Source organism: Passer domesticus, chromosome 3 (assembly GCF_036417665.1).
Source record: "Passer domesticus isolate bPasDom1 chromosome 3, bPasDom1.hap1, whole genome shotgun sequence".
Classification (NCBI taxonomy): domain Eukaryota; kingdom Metazoa; phylum Chordata; class Aves; order Passeriformes; family Passeridae; genus Passer; species Passer domesticus.
Window position 1 is genome coordinate 26,893,774 of NC_087476.1, and position 20,428 is coordinate 26,914,201.

Here is a 20,428-nt window from a genome sequence, read left to right on the forward strand (position 1 = left end):
AAGTGTTCATTGATTGTTACCAAAATTTATTTTTACGATAATCATACTGAGATGTTTGATAATTCAAATTGTCCTATCTTATAGTGAAAGAGAATACTCACACAATTTCATTAAGTATACAATTTCATTGTTTTATAGTAACTTGCTCTCAGTCAGATATCCCTTCAGGATGCTTGAAATGTGTTCGGAGATACCTTTTGCTATCTTTCCACACTCAAGTTTTCTGCCCAGCATCTGCTGATGAGCCCACTCACCCCCCAGCTGCCCCTTGCACTGCCTATCACAGATGGGCCTTGGATATGAGGCTGGAATACAGCTAGCATGCTGCAAGCTCTTGTGCCTTTGTCACACCACCTCCCTCAGAATAGGGTTCAAGGTGTCCCTGGTGGACAGTGTCCAGCACGCAGATGCATCACTAGAGAGGATCCAGATCTCTCACCTGTTATCAGCATAACCTGACCTGAGGGTGCCTCTAGAATGGGCAGTAACTGCACAGCTGACCTTTTTATTAAATCTCCCTGGTAGATTGCAGATAATATTTCTGAGGAAGGTACGTGGATTTGATGGCACAAAAATCTCAGTAAGGCTAAAAGTAAGTTTTAATCACTGGAATATCAATTATAATGGATTTATTAAATGCTTGAAGGATCAGAATCAGGCTTTTTATGGGCTGTTGTTCAGTCTATGTATATATTCTCAAATCACTCCCATCCTAAGTATCACAATAGCTGTTATGCATGCTATCAAGGCTAGGCAGTGTCTGTAGTAACATATTGCACAATATCTAAAGCACAAAGTTCCTGGCATCTATACTTAAGGATTCACAGAAATAGAAGTATTTAGAATAGCAATTACCCTCAATGATAAATTGTAATAAAGCTTGCTAAACAGATTTGGTGCTGTACTTTACATCACTAAAACTTATAAACACTATAAGATACAAAAGACAGAGTAATACTTATTATTACACATGGATTTTTTTTTTCAGTAGGTAATACAAGGCTCTTCATTAGTATTTAAAATCCCTATACTGATGTCTTCATATTTAAAAAACAATCAGTAATAAGAATTCATTTTGTACATAGACATTTTTTCTTCATGCACAATTTGTAAGTCAGTCTCCCTTTAGATTTTTGCACAGTGAGACTTACATGTGGAGGAACTGTGCCACAGTGTTCAATCTTACATGAAAATGTGCTGCTGCTTAAAAGGCCGCCTTAGGCAAAGGGTGTAATGAGGTGTCTGAAAGTCTCTGTGGCAGATTCAGTTTCACTTTATCAATGTAGTTAATTCTTTGCTGCTTGTGGAGGAAGCCTGGACAATGACTAGTGTGAGAGCAAAATCAGCAGGATTGAAATGCTACATTGCTTGTCATTGAGAGGGATATGAAAGGAAGATTGGTATGATAAAAAGCCTTGAAGCAGAGAAAGAGAACAAGGATAAAAGGTGATTTTATAGTATCACTCAGGGAAAGAATTAAGTCCATGGTTTCATATTTCGGATAGAGTATTAAAAAATAAGACCCACAGCTTCAGCAACAGATGTCAGAATTCTTTAGTAAGGAGATATTATCCTGATTTATAGATATCAAATACAATACTCTATTTAATAGACTTCATCCCGGAACTTCTAAGATACAAATATTTTATTTTCATTAGCTTTAAAAAGTATGCTTATTCTCAATAAATGCATCTTACAAGTGTCAGAAAGTGACATATTTTGCCACAATGCAGCAGGAAGGACTAGAATGACTTACAGTTTTCTTGTAAATGGCCTGTAGATCCTGCGAGTACTGATGATATGCATGGAAAAAATCTGGTTTGATAGGTCCATGGAACCCATCCATGCACACATATCCCAAAACAGAATGCATTCATTCTACCACAGTGCACAGAGGTGAGCAGTATGAAATTTCATTTTTGCAAAATTGCTTCTATAGACAGACAAACTTTTAAGGTGAAGAATATGACAATTTAAGCTTTTCAATTTTCTTTTATGGCAGGCATATACACAACTAACACATCAGAGGGTGAGGTACTCTAATGATGTTTTCTTGGCAGCAAACTTAGTTCTTTACCTAAGATAAGAAAATAAAAAGTTCAGCTAAACTTGCACAAGACAACGCCTGTGTTACATATGCTTACTCCTGAGAAACTCTTTGCTAAAACAAATGAGATAAATGGATGCCTTTGCTGATCCTATAAGCTAAATTGGTAGGAACTTTGCTGTGTAACTACTGCATTACTCACTAGAACACTTAGCACCGTGGGATGCATTGTAACTACAACAGGTATTTACACAAATACTTCTGTATCTGACTAAAGGCTCTGTTTTCTAAGCTGAATACTGGTGTCTGATGATGCTACACAGAATCACAGCATGGTTGGAAGGGACCACAGTGCACCTGGTCCAGCCTCCCTGCTCAAGCAGGGTTATCCCAGAGCCCATGGCACAGGATTGTGTCCAGACAGTTCTTGAATATCTCCAGTGACAGAGACCCTACAGCCTCTCTGGGCAATCTGTTCCAGCTTCCATCAAGAAGGCAAAAGGAAATGTGAGTCACTGATGAGAGGAGTGAGTACCTAATAACAAAAGACATAGAAAAAGCCATTTCTGGCTCATTTCTTCACTTGGTAAAGCCTGATGAAGCCTCTCCATGCCTGATAGCTGAGCTAGGGCAAGTGAAACATCAGTTCCACAGTGATGAGGCAGGTGTTGAAGTCCAGACTGCAAATCAGTCTGTGAGTCAGGGTCCAGATCAAGTGGGTCTTGATGCTGCTACAGTGTAGTTCAGCACAGGATCATGGGGTATTTAAAGCTGTTCCTGGAGCAATGCAGGAGGAAACTCCTGCTGGAGGTCCTCAGCAAAGCTGTCATTGGGACCAGACTCAATCCTATGGCCTGAGAAACGCTCTCAAAGCTTTAAACTAATAATGGGAACTTAACATATTGAACTCATATTTAGACACTTAAATCTAGGTGCTTTGATTTAAAACCAGTTCCCACCATTAACTACCTACCTACCTACCTACCTACCTACCTTACTCGGAACACCTTCACAAAGTAAGGTGGCAAGCACATTTCCACCTAATCATTCATGCCCATACAGGAAGTCTAAGTAATTTCAGAGTCATTCTGCTAAGTGCTAGTTAGCTGGTTGGATCTTGTTCTTACTCAGTTGGGTGAGTGGAGGGAATGGTAAGTAGATGATTGAATTTCTGTTGGGACATCACATCCCATGATGACGTGGCTAACTTGGTGTGGAGGGTATTATCATCTCCTTCATTTTATCATACATGACTTCCATTTGGGTTTATATATGATGTATTTGAATAGGTAACTAATTTTATTCTACTTGACATTTTAAATTATGCAGATAAATATTACAAATGCATGTTTCCTTGTGCCTGCCATAAATATTAAATTTACTGGACTGTTAATGATAAGCCTTAAAGCTTAGATGGCTTTTCAGGTAAAATTTAGACAAAGCATTTTTTCCTTATGCGACATGAATACTGTGGCTACTACTTAAACATTTTCTCATGTTGCCACAAATTTTCAAAAAATGTCACTAGAAACAAAGCTTGATGGGTTTGGCATTGCTCAAATTACTAAAAGACAATAGTGAAAAAAGTCACAGTGACTCAATGACAAATTGTCCTTGTGGTTAAACATAGAAACAAAAGTGTCCAAATGGTAACCATGAAACAGACCGTGCAAGTCTAACCACGCTGTCAGGTAAACCCAACATAAATGTACATGACTGTGTATAGAAGGTGTCTTGACATGTACAAGTTGAGCTAAATCTTACTGTGAATTGATTTATCACACAATAGTAGTCAAAATGTGTCAAGTAACATTCTATACTATGTAGAAAGTAAAAAATACTTTTAGTAAAAATTATTTCAAAAGTAAAGGATTTTTTTTCTGTCAGTTTATCAGGTATTTTCAAAAATTTGCCAGAACAATGGAATTTGACATCAAAATAATGTGTAGGAAATTGACTTGAGCTGAATAAATATGGCCCAAGGAAGTTGTTCGCCCTTTGTTCATCAAGGCAATGGCTTTATTGCTTGACAAGTATCTCATTAAACAAGGATGGAACAATGAAAACTCTATACATTTTCTTTCAGGTCTTCAAGAGTTGTACATTGACAGGCAATATTAGCAGCTATGGAATTCACAGACTAATATGCAGTTGAATAAGTCTATTTATTAACTTGTTTCTTTGTGAAAAAGGCAGTAGCATTCTGTTATCATGCCTTGAAGACAAGAAAAAATATCATAATAGATTTTATGAACCTATGTGGCACAAACTATTCCTGCTAAAGAAAACTGCTGAATAATTTAAAATTCATAGAAATACTGTGATGAAAACCCTGTTTATTTTCACCACTGGCAAGTGCTCTCCAATAGTGCCATCTATAGAATCTTTCAAATATTACATTGCTGTTCCCTTAAATAAGAACATTATCAGTCTCTGTTATTTCACAATTAACTAATCTGAAATTGTAGGTCTTCACTCCTCTACAAAATTATCTGGGAAATAAATATACTCAGTACCTATAGAAACTCTATCATATGTGTAAATATATCTCCATGTGTAATGGAATGTCAGAGGAACTTTATTGACTTAAAATTTACTTTTGTTCAAGTTTTTCACAGTGATGCTTTGGTGATGCTGCTTATGACAAGATTAAAGACTTGATTTAATCCATTAAGATAAATGGCAAGAAAAAAAAAAAAAGGTAAGCAATAAATACTTAGATGCTAAAAGAGTGCTTCAGGGAGATATTGTATATAGTTTCTTCATCTAAACCTCCATTGCTGGCCACTGCTGGAGACAGGATTACTGGCCTCACACAGGCAGACAGTTCTTATGAGAGGAATAAGCTGCTAGAATAGGATTTAGTAGAGAATTAGAATATAAATGTAGACTGTAATTATGGATAATATCTGTAATTTTAATGTTCACATATGTTAATAATTACTATTTGTGAAAAAAGATATTGTGTTCACCTATGTAACAATGTGGTGTATAATCAAACTACCTGCTGTAAAAGGGTTTTACACTGTTTCCTCTTTCTCAGGAGGAATCATCCTTGACATTTGATCTTGGCCACTGTTTCTCACAGTAATAATCACAGTGAAACCAACAAGTCTACTATATACTTGCAGAGGAACTGAAAAAACAGGTCCTTAGAAACAACTCCCTCTTCAGAAGCCCTTTGAGAGATCTAATTACAAGGTATTCACTGGCACAAATGGAATAAGCTGGAATTTGGCATGCAAATAAATGCAGGAGACTCCCCAGACAAATTACTGGAAACTCTTGTTAAGTTTTGAATATTGTGTGTTCTTGAAATAACTAAATTATTATGCTGCTGCAGGATGAATCTTCCCTTCTTAATCAGAAGAAAAGTTAGAATTGTCTAGCGCTTCAGTTGCAAACTTTAAGTCAAGTGACCCAAAGATTTTATTAGCACCATGTTTTGATGTCATGGAAAACATAACTTCTTTAAAAAAAAACCCTAGATAAACCACTTCCCTATATTCCCAATCCTTGTGTTTATGGGAGTGCTAACTAAGAATTAATGCTGGGCCAGATCATGGCAATATTTGGTTGCCATTTCTGAACCTCAGGAGCTGGGCTGGCTTTGCTGTGTTGCTGTCACAGCTGTGACCTTTTCAAACCAGTGGAACATGATTTGCTGCTTCACGTGTCACAAAGAGTCTCGGAAGTGGTTTGAGTCCAAGTGGCAATGTTCACACCAAGTAAAATAGACTCCTCCATAAATCTTCCATTTCCTTTCCATTTCATTACCATCAAGTAATACATGTATACATTAATAAGGTTTCTGTTTGTATTACCTTTCTAAACCTTACAATCTTGTTTTATGAATGATAACAGGCTTGGACAACACAGTGCACCCAAGAAGTGGAGTTTTAAGTTCTTGAATGAGTGTATTACTCTGCCTTCCATGACAAGGCTTTATTTCTTGGGCCTGTTCTGATCTAATTTACAGCCCTGTCCTTCTTTCCTAGTGCTCATTATGGATGCTTGCCTTCCCAAAACTGGTCTTAGATTTCACAGGCATCTTCCTATTTGTCAGTCACCAGGGTGCTGTCTACCTGCTGAACCTCTCGATCTTTCTCTGAGAAAAGCAAGTCCTGGTACTTGCTTTGTCAGGTTGAAATGTACAATGAAATATTTGCTCTCACATTTCAGACTACAAAATATCTCTGCACTGCTTCCTGAATATGAATTGGTTTTGCACAGCCAATAGGACATGCAGAGTAATTGAAACTGCTACCTTCTCTTTGTCAAGTTGGTTGATTTCTTCTATTTCCTCTAAAACATATGAAATAATACATATCTTTCTGCAGCCTCCTGAGAGTATTGCTCAATTTACGTATTGTCAAGGGTCACTGTGAGATATTCAAGTAAGTCCTGTGAGTCTCGGGCCATAAGTACCATGAAAACTGTGTTCTTTCACTGGTCTTTCTCTTCCTGTGCTTAGTCTTGTTCTTAGTTTTGCAACCACTGAGCACTTGCTAGTGGAGCTCTGACATCTAAAGCTTAACCATAATGTACTCTCTTTCTGTGCTGACAGCCATTGCATCCTTGGTGGCTTGAGCTGATGCTCTAAGCAGGACTATCACAGTGAAGAACAACATCATCCTCATCTGCTCATATGCTTTCATCTCTCATCTCTCATGTACATAGTTGATAAAGAACCTCAAATATTTTTGGTGTTTGTCAAACAAGTTAATGCTCGTTCATTGACGATTTATGCCTGAGTACCCTTAATACTTGTGTTCAGAGTGCTCTTGTTTATTATTGTGGTTCTACCCCTATTGCCCCATTTTCTTGCTTCACCTGACCTGTTCCTGTGCAATCCATACTGTTGTACTGTCTTTACCAGTTGCTGGCAAACCCCTGTTTGTTCTTACCCTTTGTTATTCCACTCTATGCTTTTTTTGCCTCATAAATCTCCTATGTCTTCTTCTCACACTTTTTTCCTTCCTTCTGGTACATTCATTAGTCTTCATCCTTTAATTACCCTTTGTTTCTCCCAGTCCCTTGGGCTGTTCATTGCTCTCTGTCTCTTTTTCTTTTGGCTCCAATAACCACCATTAATCCAGAGATGAGATATTCAATCTTGATAAGCAGCTGTTTTTTAGCAATTTGACATCCACTAAAAATGCAAACTGCTCTTTGAAAAATCTCATGATAATTCATTATTCTGCCACAGAGTAAGGTGAAATACAGGGCACAAAGTTTGGTCAGGATCCATGATACCTATTCATAAAAGGAAAGCTTTTAAATAAAACAGAGGAACACTCTAATGTGTTTATCAGGTGAAGAATTACTACAAGAAAGACAATCTGTAAGAAATACAATTTTCTCTTGCTCCAATATAAGTTTTGTACTAATAATGTGGCCATCATAAGAAGACCAATATGTATTCTGGAACCAGAACACAGGAGTGTTTACCTGATTAATTGCCTGCTTTGTGTATAGCACATATCCTGATGATCAGTGTCCTGAATCCAGATGGCATTACTTTTGAAAACTTCACTTGAAATGAGAATTCAAAATTGAAAAGTTCATATAAAGAGCCTTGAACATCTGTTGCAGCAGAGGCAATAAAGCAAGCACATTCTTACAAGGAATAAGGAATTCAACAGTAACTTTCCAGAAGCTATGTTTTTCTTTAATTTGAGCCTACCAATTCCACATGTAATGGGATTTAAGAACTATCCATCTATAGGGTGAGGAAGACTGCAAATCAGGTCAAATGCAGTTCAGCTTGTCAGTTTTGTGCTTCAAACTCACACAACAAGGGAGATGAACCTTGACAGGCAGTTTGGAAAGGCAGCTATTTAACAGTAACTGGAGTTCTGCAAAAGTCTTACAGAAAGCTTCTCAACAGGAAAACATAAGCTTGTACAAAACTAACATGAATCTAAGAGCTGTGGAATAGAGGGTGTGGATTGTACTTCCTTACACACAGAGGCACTTCAGGGACTTTCAGGAAAAGCCCCTGAGCTTGCAGCACCTGTGTATCCATATCGTTGAATATTCATTTGCACAGTCTCTCAGAGAAGAAAACAGATAAAGGATTCCTTTACATGAGGGTAAGAAATGTAAAACCTGCAAACTGAGGACGTATTTTGAGCATGGCATGTTGAAAGAAAGTCAGGGAGAATAATCACTTGTGGATTTTTACAGTGATGTTTGCAACTCTTGTCATCATTATCAGTGCATCCCTACCAAACAGGCTGTGAAGTCAACAGGAACCTCTCCATTAGGATCAGTAGAAATTGGATAAGGGCCCAGCTGCTTCCCTCTTCTGTACCACTAGTGTGATCTCAAGTGTATTTTCCATAGTACTTCATTACAATGAGCTTGGGAATTGCACTATGAAATTGCTCTGCAATGCTTCCTGTCCCCTTGGTGTCTGACAAATCATGCTAGTGAATTTGGTTGATTTATTTGAAAAAATTGAAGGAAAAAATGGCATTAAATATAAGCAAAATAAGGAAATAATATCTAACAATTCATTGCTTTAAATTACTTTTTCCAACCACAAGGAACATAATTTTCTTAAATCTATTTTGTATTTTGTGTCTCTACATCACATTTAATTGATATATTGAAAAATGCTGTGGTTTTACATCACATAACTGTGTGTACAATGTCCTGTGCATTTAACATACCTTGTTCACAGTAGGTACCAGTTGTTCCAAGAGGACAGTGACATGTGTAACCACTAGGCAGTGGCACACAGGTACTGCCTTGCTGACACCGATGTGGAGGATCATGCTCAGGTTCACACACTGACACAGTTTCTGTGCAAAATGCACCTTTCCATCCAGTGAGGCAGTCACAGCTACAGAGGGTAAGTGAAGGGAAAGAATGCAGCAGTATTACCAAATGAAATCAACATGTCAGTAGCAATCTAATCAAGACATTTTCAAGTTTGGATGCCTATATTCAATAACCTGATCCAAAATGGTTAACAGAAAAAGAAGTAACCAAGTTCCTAATTTAACTTTTTTGTATCTTAATTTTATTATAAAAGAAAAAGGTATATAATAGGAAATATGGGTTTTTTTAAATATTAACATGAAAATATTAACATCTGTTTAAAAAAAAAGGGTTGTAGCTTTTGTATATTTGTTTTGCTCTAGAAATAACTTCAAAAGGCCTGGCTCATAAACTAGGAGGAGTTAAAGTGGGCATTAAATGGGAAAAGCAAGCAGCAAAAAACAGTCATAAAAATAAAACCAGCATAATGGAATTGCTAACAGTTACAAATTTTAGCTACTAAAATTTGAGTCTGTCAGCAACTGCCTTTCACTTAGTCATTGTTAATTTCCTGAATTCTTATAACTGACATATCAGCTCTAGGTTCATTGAAGCACTTGACAGAAAAGAATAGTGGATATGGCCATGAAAGAGGTGACAATCTGGGTTTCATATATCTATTATTGTAAATCTATACAAAAATAAATAATTGAACTTGTTATTGCCTGCTACACTTTATGCCTTTCATCCAGACTAGGGAACAAACCCAAAAAAGTCACACTAACCTATAAATTTAAATTAGTATGAATTCTATAGAAATTGTTAAATGCAGAATACACTTGGCATTGTTGTTTAAAATGCCCTCCTTACTAAAGAGTTAAAATTACATATATTAGACCTATTTTTATTCTAGCATTTTGCATCACTGTATGATTAAAAAGTTATTCCCTTGAATAAAAACACATGGATTTTTTCACTGGAATTTTTCTCTCTCAAGGCTAAGAATGAAAACTCATATTTTAATTGGGTTTTCATTGGTCCATGTTTGTTTGGCTTTTTGTTTTGTGCAAACTCTTGAATTTTTCTTTGCACCGAATTTCACATCTTCCATTAATCAGCCCATGGTTTCTGCATAAAACATAATGAGGAGCTTGTGAAACTGCTGTTTCACCAAACCTTCAGATCAGCGAACATGTAAACAAAGCGGCCGACAAACTTCAGAGTGATAAACAGACATTTGGAATGAAGGGGGAGAGAGGACAGGACCTTGCAAAAGCAAAAGCACCTCAATTCATCAAAGTCAGCAATAGAATGCTTTCTGTCTCAGCTATGAATGTTATGCTTTGATCCATGAAAGCTGCTGAGAAGGGGAAGTGATTTAACTCCTTGAGTGCAAATAGCAGTGCCCCTTCCTTGTGCCGTGAGGGAGGCTGCTGGAGCTGCTGCTGCTGCTGCTGCTCGTGGGCATTGTACATGAGGCTTCTCCCCCTTTCCCTGGCTTGTGTCTGCATATGTCTCTTTAAATTTCTTTTAATTATGTCTCTTATGACCTAACAGAAATCAGGTTTTTAAATTAATTTAAAAGTATTTGCACAGAGATGAACCTGTTTGCTTGCCCACAGTAGCAATGATCTATCAACAAATGAAGCCTATGCCTAAGGAAGTTGGACTGCTGTTGAGAAGTCAGATCCAAAATTTCCTAATCTTTACAGAGATGAAGAAAGAGGAAGTGTTTTAAATATTTTCCATCATGCAGCCTGCCATGCTGCTCTAGTTTTCTCTGTGTCTTCTGATTTTGGTTTCTTGTTTTTCCAGACCAGGAGAGCCCAATAGCTTGCTAGTGACTTGAGTATCAGGGATTTAAAGACCCATTTAGAATCACAAAATACCTCAAGCGGGAAGGGACTCATAGGGATCTTTGAGTCCAACTTCCTGCTCCTTGCAGAACTACCTAAAACTAAATTGTGTGATTAAGAGCATCATCCAGATGCTTTTGTATTTCTTTAGGTATAAGAGGTGAGATTCACTCTGAGATCAAGGCAGTTAATTTCATATTATATCAGGTGCCCAGCTGGGTTCCAGTTGCCCTAGAAGTATATGAGAGAGGCAGCTGTTGGCCAGGGAGACAACTTTCTGACAGACACCCGACAGAATGTTCAAGTCAGGCAATGGGATCCTGGAGTAACTGCCTGAGCTCACCTACTAATCAATTGGTGGTGACTGGGCAGGAACAGCCAGGTTACCTGGAGTGCTATCCATCCCACAAACCAGCACATGCATGGCCCTAATGATAAAGTCCTGCATTCAATTGCCTCAATACAGACTAAAGATATTTGCCTTCTTATCCATGGTGTGTTTGAGAGATGTGTGAGCCAGCAGATAAGACAGAAGAGCTGCAAAAGACTCGTGCTCCTCTGGAGTGCTCCTTTTCTGTGTTCCTATGAAGACCAGAAAAGTATCCCAGGACCTGTGTCATTAGAATGCCAGGGTTTAGACAACTGGAAAGGCCTGGATCTCCACTGACTCTAACAGGATTCTACACATTTAGCTCACCTGGAGACACTCTTAAGTTTGTGTGTCTTAGGAGACAATGTCACTGCAAGATATTCCTATTTTCAGGCTTTTTGAAGAACATGGATTAAATTCTGTAAATATCTCTTCTATACTAAAGATACCAGTATCTCAAGAGCAACTGCCATTTTTTTCCCCTCTTTTCTAAAGCATAATTTTAGGTGGGAAAGGATAGAAAGGCCTTCAAATGCAACTTTGATTTTGTGTCAGAAAAGAAACTGTATAATCTTGAATCACTTGGTTTTGGAAAGGAATCTTAATAGGATGAATTTCAGAGTAAGTATGGGGCAAAGTCAGCCAGTTCAGGAAGAAAAACAAACTCATTTTAAATTTTGGAAATTCAAATACCACTTCACGTTATGAAATATTTGTATTTAGGAAGCTCAAGGATGATTTAATTTAATGGTATTTTCTTTTTTGCTTCTTGTAAAATGCTTAAAAGAGTCATGCAGTATTCATAGAATGGTTTATTCAGGTTCAAAGTTCCTTACCAAAGCCAAAATTAGCTCTCAAACAAATAACAAGTTTCTGCATAAGCAAGGATGACAAGTGTATGTCGCTGTTGATTATGAACCAAAACCCAAAATTTTTAATCAAAATTCAGGCAACAATAAAAAAAGTAATGAAAAGTAATCTTGCACATAAAATATGTAAGAAGTGATTCTGTGTGTTACTACACAAAATCCTGATCCAACTTTCTTGAACTTTATAGTGAAATAACTCAAGATCTTAAAGGAAGAGAGAAGAATTGAAACGATTACTTAGATCCAAAATGAAACAAAAAACATTCTTCCATTAAATATGGAAAATATGCAATTTAAAATGTAATTCTCAATGCTAACAAATATGGAATTTCCCATACCTATGCAAATGTGGTGTCAAATCAAACAAGTAATCTTATAGCAGAAAAGGAGGTGTTCAGGTCTGCACATTCTGACACCTGAATTTAGGATTGTAGATGCAAGATGGGCATATACTCAATGGAGATCAGAAGCTTAATTAATTTATCAAATTAGTTAGGCCAACTGAGTTTAGGCAGATGTTTAGTGATATCTGAAACTCCCTAGGGTATCTTGTCTGACCTCCAAACACTTCTCCAGGAGGAGGTGAAACATATCTTAACATCACTTAAGTATCTCAGATAGTGCAGGGCATCTCAAATCCATATTGGCATGTATTAGCCCCCTCAGGCTGCCCAATTCATTGGACATTTCTGGATACAGTTCTTGAATTTGTTTATAGTGGAAAAATTCTGAGCAAGGAAGGAAATTTCTAAATAAGAGTGTTTTCAAATTCACACAGTGGAAAACCAGAGCATTAACAAAAACCAGTCTATCTTCAGGCTGGGAGAAAAGGATGGAGCCTGAAGAAAACAAGACTGGAAGAGAATCAGCCGTATTTAAACAAGGAGAACCATGGAATGCTGCAAAAGTGTCCTATTAAATAAGGCAAATTGGATGAAAAATTTTAGATAGCAAATTCACCCCCCAAAACAGAACCTTATATTGTTTTAAACCATTATTATTAAACAGAGAAATGTCTTTTCCCTTACAGAGTATGGAAGTTATGTCCTTATGTTCCATATTGATTCTGTCCTTGCACTGCAAATTTATTTTAATTGCATCTGGCCTAATAATGAGACCACAGAAGCTCCTTTATGGGCCACCCCACACATATGGGATATGATTTGATTTCTGGAACCTGAGTGTCGGTTGGTCTTTGAAAGATATAAAGTACTGAGAAATCCGCATGAGGCTTAGAGATATGACAGAAAACTTATTCAAGTCCCAAATTCTTCTGAAGCCACAGCAAATGGCCAAACATCTACCCAGGGGTGTCTAAAGTGACATTACATGCTCACATTTAGCAGACTGAATCCTCTCCATTTTGTCTGATCTGTTCAAACAGCACATAAGATACACTTTTTTCTTACTTCGCCAACAAGAAGTAGCCATAACACCTAGCAGACAATCTTGTTACATGTAATTTTCTATTTTCCATAATTTTGCATCACAAATTAAATAATAGGGGATATTATTGTCCCTTGAAAATTATATTCTTCATTTTAATATTCAAGTAATTCCCCTTTGTTTTGTTAAAGCACAGCAGTTGTGCTCTGTTGCTGGCCAGAATGTAAAGATTAATGCTGCATATTTCTGTTTCTATTTAAATCAAAGCATTATCCCTATAGCAACTGAATCTACAGCTTAACAGCACTGCACACTTTCTGGCAGGGTGGTGAAAGCAAGACATAAAAATAGCTCAAAACAGCAACCAAAACCTCTGGAGAGATCTCATTTCAGCAGAGAAAATATTTGAACACAAATCCAGTTCCCTCAAGGACTCTGCTCTTCAAGGAACACAGATGATTTGAAAATAGAAAGAAGTTCCCTCTGAGAAAATATATTGAGACAATGTTGACAGCTACTGCACTATGACAGAAATTATATGTAAGCTACATCCACGCCTCTTTGGCAAGGCTTCAGTTTTCTGTGAGAGGAAAAGGTGGCCATTGTTGGTACATGCATGAATATATACTTGGTGTGTGAAGACCCAGCTGAAATATGGGGACAATAATAGAATTCAGTAGTAGGTCACTACAAATTAAATGCAAACAAACAAACAGCAGAAAAACCAAATTATGCCCTCCTTCCTCCCCTCCCCCCTTCTCCTAATGCCCCAGAAATTTTAGAATAATCTGTAAACTAATCTGGAATACAAACTGCAATGATGAAAAAGAACTTTGCCTATAATACCAAGCTTGCTATATTTTCCTGTCACCAGCTGCCATTCTTGCCTGCCACCTGCTTTCCAAACGTGCTCTAGATGCTGCTTCTGGTGGTTCACCCTATGGACATGAAGGTGACTTAGCTGAGTAAATTGCTGAAGCAAGGATTTAGGTGGGTGGGTGGGAGTGGGATGTTTTAGTCCACATTTATGCTTTTTTTGGTCTTGCAATTTTGGTTTTGTATTGCCTCTAATATTCTCATAAGAGCATAAGAATACCATTATCCTTTCTTGTTCCTCAGAAAGACCAAATGTCAAGAGTTTAACAGCTCTGGGAGGATCCTTCAAAGTGCAGCAGTTGTGACATGCAGCAGTGCAACAATCAGAAAGCAATTCCAAATTATGTTTCCAAGTGTTTCCTTCATTACTGTATTTAGGAGAATATAAATACAGTCATAAGGACAGTGGGGAGCAATCTGTGTGCTAAACTTGGGGTTAATTTTCCAAATATCAATACAGCTTACTAGCTTTAGAAGAAGGGTTTTTGTACCAATTTTCTTACAGGTGAGGATTTGTGTCACAGGCAGGAAAACCAATTACCATATAATTCTCTCTCCAATACTGAGTTAGTAGATTGCTTTTAGTTTGACAGATATGTAAATGTTTTTCTTCATAGCACACAGAAGGACAGGTTTTTGTTGGTTTAAGAAGCATCATACAGAGGCTTCACAGTGTGAAGCCTTTTTTCTCATTCAAATCTGTCTCACTATCTGCAATGTTTTCAGTCAGTATCTTAACAAGTTTTAAATCAGCACTTTTCTCTTTTTAAAAAAATTATGCAAATATATGGAAACAAATGAACATATGTGAAAGCACATAAGGGGAAGCAAGCATAATTAATCTTGGCAGATACTTTTAAAATAAAAAATCCTAATCAGCAAAGGTTTTACAGCTGCATTACAAAGTGTTTGAAAACAAAATTTATTACAATAGAAGTGTTGACACTCAACAGCAATTTGGAACTGCAAATGTGCTTCCTCCTTCTGTACATACAGCCTGGGCACTCAGCTCCATCTACTCTGAGACAAAGCATGAAAGACCAGCAACTCAACTTTTGGGCAACCTCTCCTCCCCCTCTCATCCCATTGATCAGCCAGGTGAGCAGCTTAGAGATGAACTGACAGACTTTGAACAATGTTTGGAGCTCCTACAGATTTAAAATGGCTCAGAACTTTCTAATGTTGGACAGTCAGTGGTTTATGCCACAAAGGGTTTTTTAAAGGAAAATAATAATTCCCAGGAAACAGAAGTTACCTATTTTTGCCCCAACAGTCACATTTGGACATTAACTCAGTCAAACTGTCCTCTTTATTACTTTTTCTCTGCTATCCCAGCTGATCACTTAGTTTTAAAAAAAAAGTCACACATCTAATTCTTCCCATGCATTTCCCAGTAAGTCACATGCCAGTGACTTTACTGGAGCAGAACCAGCCCATGAAATTTCTTAAAAATATTCCCCAGAAATTGTTGTAATGTTATTTTAATAGTTTAATATTAATGTGTTTGTCTAACTGAATAAAATTTCATCTCCTTCCTTCCTTCCTTCCTTCCTTCCTTCCTTCCTTCCTTCCTTCCTTCCTTCCTTCCTTCCTTCCTTCCTTCCTTCCTTCCTTCCTTCCTTCCTTCCTTCCTTCCTTCCTTCCTTCCTTCCTTCCTTCCTTCCTTCCTTCCTTCCTTCCTTCCTTCCTTCCTTCCTTCCTTCCTTCCTTCCTTCCTTCCTTCCTTCCTTCCTTCCTTCCTTCCTTCCTTCCTTCCTTCCTTCCTTCCTTCCTTCCTTCCTTCTTCTGTTACGAAAACAATAAATTACCACAGTTATTACTATGCTGTGTCTAAAAACATATAAATACATATATACTTACTAAACAGTAGAGCCACTTTCTATGCACTTGCCACCATTTCTGCATTTTATTAAACTGCATGGGGAATCTTTACATTGTCCAACACTGCGACCAGAATTGGGGTGTCCTTCTGGAGTTCCTGGTGATTTGAACCCTTTATTAAGGCTGGTGCGAACTTGAACATCAAAAATGCAACCTCAAAAGTAGAAAGAAAGAAAGAAATTAAATTTAAACAGATAGCAAAAAGCAAAACAAACTGAACCACGGGACAGTGTTGACCCTCAGTGAATGCGTTCCTCTAGAATATCTTCAGAATGGGCAACCATACCATCTACAGGAGATAAAGGTAAGCTGGTAAAGGCCAGCTACTTTCTGTTCAGGCAAATGACTGGATCATCAGAAGTTCTTCATTTAATGGTGAGTAAAACAAAATAATTTCTTAAGGAATAGACAGAATATAAAGTCAGTGACTAGGTTCAATTTTGTGTTTACACACTCATGCTCTTCCAGGAATGTGTCTATATCAGATAAAAACAGTCACAAATCCCCAAAAAATATAAAACACCAAAAAGCCAACCAATCAACCAACCAAAGCCCCAAAAAACCAAGAAAAAAAGACAAGAACAGACAACAAGAAATCTACTTAATATAAAATATAATAGAATCCAGATGTCATCAAATAATATAATGCAAGTAAGGAATGTGACTTGAATTTCCATAGGCTGAAAAGGACCCCTTCAGGTAATGACTCAAATTCTTCCCTTCTCAAGTGAATGCTTCTGTCCTTGGTACACGCAGATCACGTCACACATGGCATTTTAAGGTTGACATTCTTCAGGCCCTTAATCTCAGAAAATAATTTTAAAAATTAATATATACTAGTAAGGTAAACACTTCTGGGCCTGCTGCTCGGTCCTGTGGCCAAGTGACCTGGCATGGCCACAATTTTATTATCAAACTTTTATTATTTTCCAGAAGAGTACAGCTGCATGCAGACTGCCACTGGGAAATGATCCAAAGATTATTCTAAGTCCCTGAACACACTAAAGAATTGTTTAGGAAAACAATAATCACCATAAATATTTGTCAGGGAATACTGTAATAATTTGATTGTAAAGATAAGATTTGTAAAGATGATTGAGTGTCAGTGCCTGGATCTATGCTCTGATTTTCTTTAAATATCATAATCCATTGGTGTCCCAAGTGAAAGGAGGAGCTAAAGCTTCTGAGTGAAGCAGAGGTGTTCCCTACTTGCTCCTTCCCACCAGCTGCTGCTCAGCCTGTGAGCTTTCCAGGGACTGCCCCTTTGGAGAGACTTTGCTCTTCCTGGTGCTGTCACAAGATAGTCAGCCTTGTGGCTCAGGCTGAAGTCACCAGTATTTCTGGATCATGTTTATGGCTCCATGTGCTTATTTCTATACTGCAAAACTGAAGATGATGCCATATAATTATATAATATAATAGTTTTTTGGATCAAATCCTAAATGACCTTTCAAAATATACCCCAGCACCCAAGTGATATATAGTCACATTTAAAGGTAGCCTTAAACATTTTTAAAATGTCATCCAGATCTATACATAAATATATATATAATTTCAAACTAAAAATCGGGGTTTAAACCACATTAGTTAAACTAGTACGTTGATTTGAAAATCCTCAGAACATTCTAAACATGATTTATAAAATTTAGCTGAGACATAGTGAATTCCTACAGTGCCTGAAATCACAAGATGAGTTGGAATTCAGCAGTGCTTATCAGAGGCTCTCTGCTTAATATTAGAAGCAGGGAAAGGATATGATATGATATGATATGATATGATATGATATGATATGATATGATATGATATGATATGATATGATATGGAGATTGCAAATAATCATTACACTGATTTTAAAAGCATCACTTAACATGAGTTTTTGCATGATTCCCTGAAATCACAAAAGAAGTAGACTTGCATCTGAAAGACCCAATGAATATTCAATGTGATTTTTTGTAGTTACATAATTTTTTGAACAAAATATAAGTAATATCTACAAGCAAGATAACTATTTTAACCACAGTTTCATGACAGTGAAAGTAGCTTTCTTAAGCTATTTCCATATTTCACACATTTTGTAGCTTTGTCTATATTGACACATAACTGTTAATTCAGAAACTCTTAATAAGTAATTTAAAAATAACCTAGTTTGATGATTATTTCTAATCTTTGCATTATTGCTTGTTTGCTTTTTACAGGGTTGCTTTTTTAGGCTGCCTTATGCTTGGTAAATCCTAACTAATGTTTCATCTCTTTATCAGTAGCAGATAAAGCATGTTCTGTTCTCCTGGGTCTTGCTGGAGTGCTAAGAAAAAGCAGCCCAGAGCTCTGCATAAACAATGGAAAGCACAGTGAGTCCCCAAGGACTTTAAGGTCATCATGGAAAATAAACTGGCATTTGTGTTGATGAATAGTTTGAGTGTACCAACCACAGTTTAACTGTGCCATCTAGGTTAGGAACAGTTCTTGAGCACTGGTAAACAAAGCTTGTAATAGGTACAAGAGTGTATTGGCCCAGCTGAGTTAAACTGAATCTTTTATTTAATGAGTCAGAGCAGCAATTTGAGCCTGTTGTGGCAAGCACTATACAACCTTCTGCACAGGGATCAGCTGATGGATGTGCCTTGTTTCTGACCTAAATTTCCTTAGCTCTGCCAGTTTTGGGCCCCTTTTAATGAGAGACTGCCAACTATTCTGAATAATGGAGAGCTTTCCTGACACAGCCAAGTTAGCAAGACGAACTGGAAGTTCCCGACTTTGTGAGTTAAACTTGGCGTGATTCTGAACATCAGTTTTATGCAAGTAAACAGAAATCAGACACCAAGACTGTACTCTCACAGATGGTATACTACCCCTTTTTTTGCAATCTTTTGAATTGTGTCTTCTTAGACCACACCTAGGCCTTTCTACTATCAATTTATTTTTTGACCTTTTTTACCATCAATTTATTTTACAGCTTTCACCCCAGTCAAGCAGAGCTCATAAACCACTAAAGAGCCACTAACAATGGATTAAGTAAACTTGGTTTACTTAATTATAAGTAGTTATAATTAAAATATAAATTATCATAAAATATTATACTCCACTACTCAGCTTTACATTTTGTTTATTTTTTCTGATATATCCTTATCGCACAAAGAATTTTTCCTATAATTTCTTGCTAGGATCTCTTGCCCACTTGTAAGCACTTGGTGTTAATTTGGCCGAAAAGTACACAAATCAGGCCTTTTCAATACGTACTAAAAGTGCAGCAAGAGAACTGACAGAAATGGATACATTGATAAATATTTTGTATGTGAATGAAGTACTGAATTTACAGATTTCTTAAATCCTACCTATCCTTAAATGCTTTGCTTTTCCCTGTGTTTCTTTGCTGTTTGTGAATAATGGGTTGTTGGAGTGCTGGTCTAAAAGATGGCCCTGACAGTCACTACTCAGGTCTTAGAGCTGTGACCCAAGCACCCAGAGGTACCTGTATGAATCATACAGCACTGACTGAAAGCCAGTTCAGAGCTCACTTTCCTTCTGTGACATCGGTGCTGCAGGAACATAAAGATAAGTAGTCTTAACCCTGGCAGGCTTGTAATACATTCTAGCTTATGAGCTCAAACTTTCACTGAAAGGCTATATTTGTATCTGTTTGGAACTCAGCTGTGTTCTGGCTTTACTCTATTTTTAAAAAGTGACTGCAGTACCTGCAATTTTATTTACTTTGCAAAATCATTTATGTGAAGAGATGGCTCTTTCAGCATGAAAGTGGTTCTTCAACAGTTCAGCTCTGTGGTAAGAGTTTCTTTAGCCTATTTACTCCTTTTAATAGTATTTGTGTCAAACAACAGATTAGTTCTATAGTCATGTTTCATCCTGCTTAGGAACAGGACCACAGGAACAATCAGTTGCTCCTCTTTCTCTGCTCCTCACTTATTTCTAGATGCAAGCCCTGGCTCTCCATCAGTTGGATGGATGGCTAGACTGCATCCTGCAGTCATGGTAGCACAGAGCATGAAACATCAGAACTCTCCCTCTTTTGTCCCTGATACTAGATTTCTCTCTGCCTCTTTCAGAGATGGAAGGTCTGGAAATTCAGCTGTAATTTCCAGCTTTTCCCAAATAATTCTGTCTCATTTTGTGTAGGTGAGTCATAGTGCTGAGTTGTGCAGACCTTTGAATGTGAGTCAGTTGGTTTTATACACCCTTTTCAGATTGTCCATTAATGACCAGGCTGAGTCTCTTTGGCCACAAGACTTTCAGATACCTAAACCTCACATTTGACTTTTTAGAGAATCTGCAGTGTGCTCATAAAACTCTCAAGGTCCCTTAATTACATTGTTATAGGAAATAAAAAAAGGCTGAACACTTAAATAAACCATGCCATTTA

The 20,428-nt window shown here is 37.3% G+C and overlaps 1 protein-coding gene and 1 long non-coding RNA gene across 7 annotated transcripts in view; one reads left to right on the plus strand and one right to left on the minus strand.

Moving 5' to 3' along the window:
- EYS (eyes shut homolog) overlaps window positions 1–20,428 on the minus strand; it is a 797,842-nt gene that overhangs the window by 13,349 nt on the left and 764,065 nt on the right. For all 5 annotated transcript variants that reach the window (XM_064412283.1, XM_064412282.1, XM_064412281.1 and 2 more), the window contains 2 exons: window positions 16,033–16,207; window positions 8,725–8,897 (listed from right to left, as the gene is read on the minus strand). In XM_064412283.1, coding sequence (XP_064268353.1) covers window positions 8,725–8,897; window positions 16,033–16,207 — 348 coding nt within the window. The remainder of the gene's footprint in view (window positions 1–8,724; window positions 8,898–16,032; window positions 16,208–20,428) is intronic.
- LOC135296220 (uncharacterized) lies at window positions 5,760–14,242 on the plus strand. 2 transcript variants are annotated; one of them, XR_010358269.1, is made up of 3 exons: window positions 5,760–5,830; window positions 8,736–8,906; window positions 14,171–14,242. It is a non-coding gene; the product is annotated as an uncharacterized LOC135296220 (long non-coding RNA). The 2 variants fall into 2 exon arrangements; XR_010358268.1 differs by lacking the exon at window positions 14,171–14,242 and adding an exon at window positions 9,413–9,527.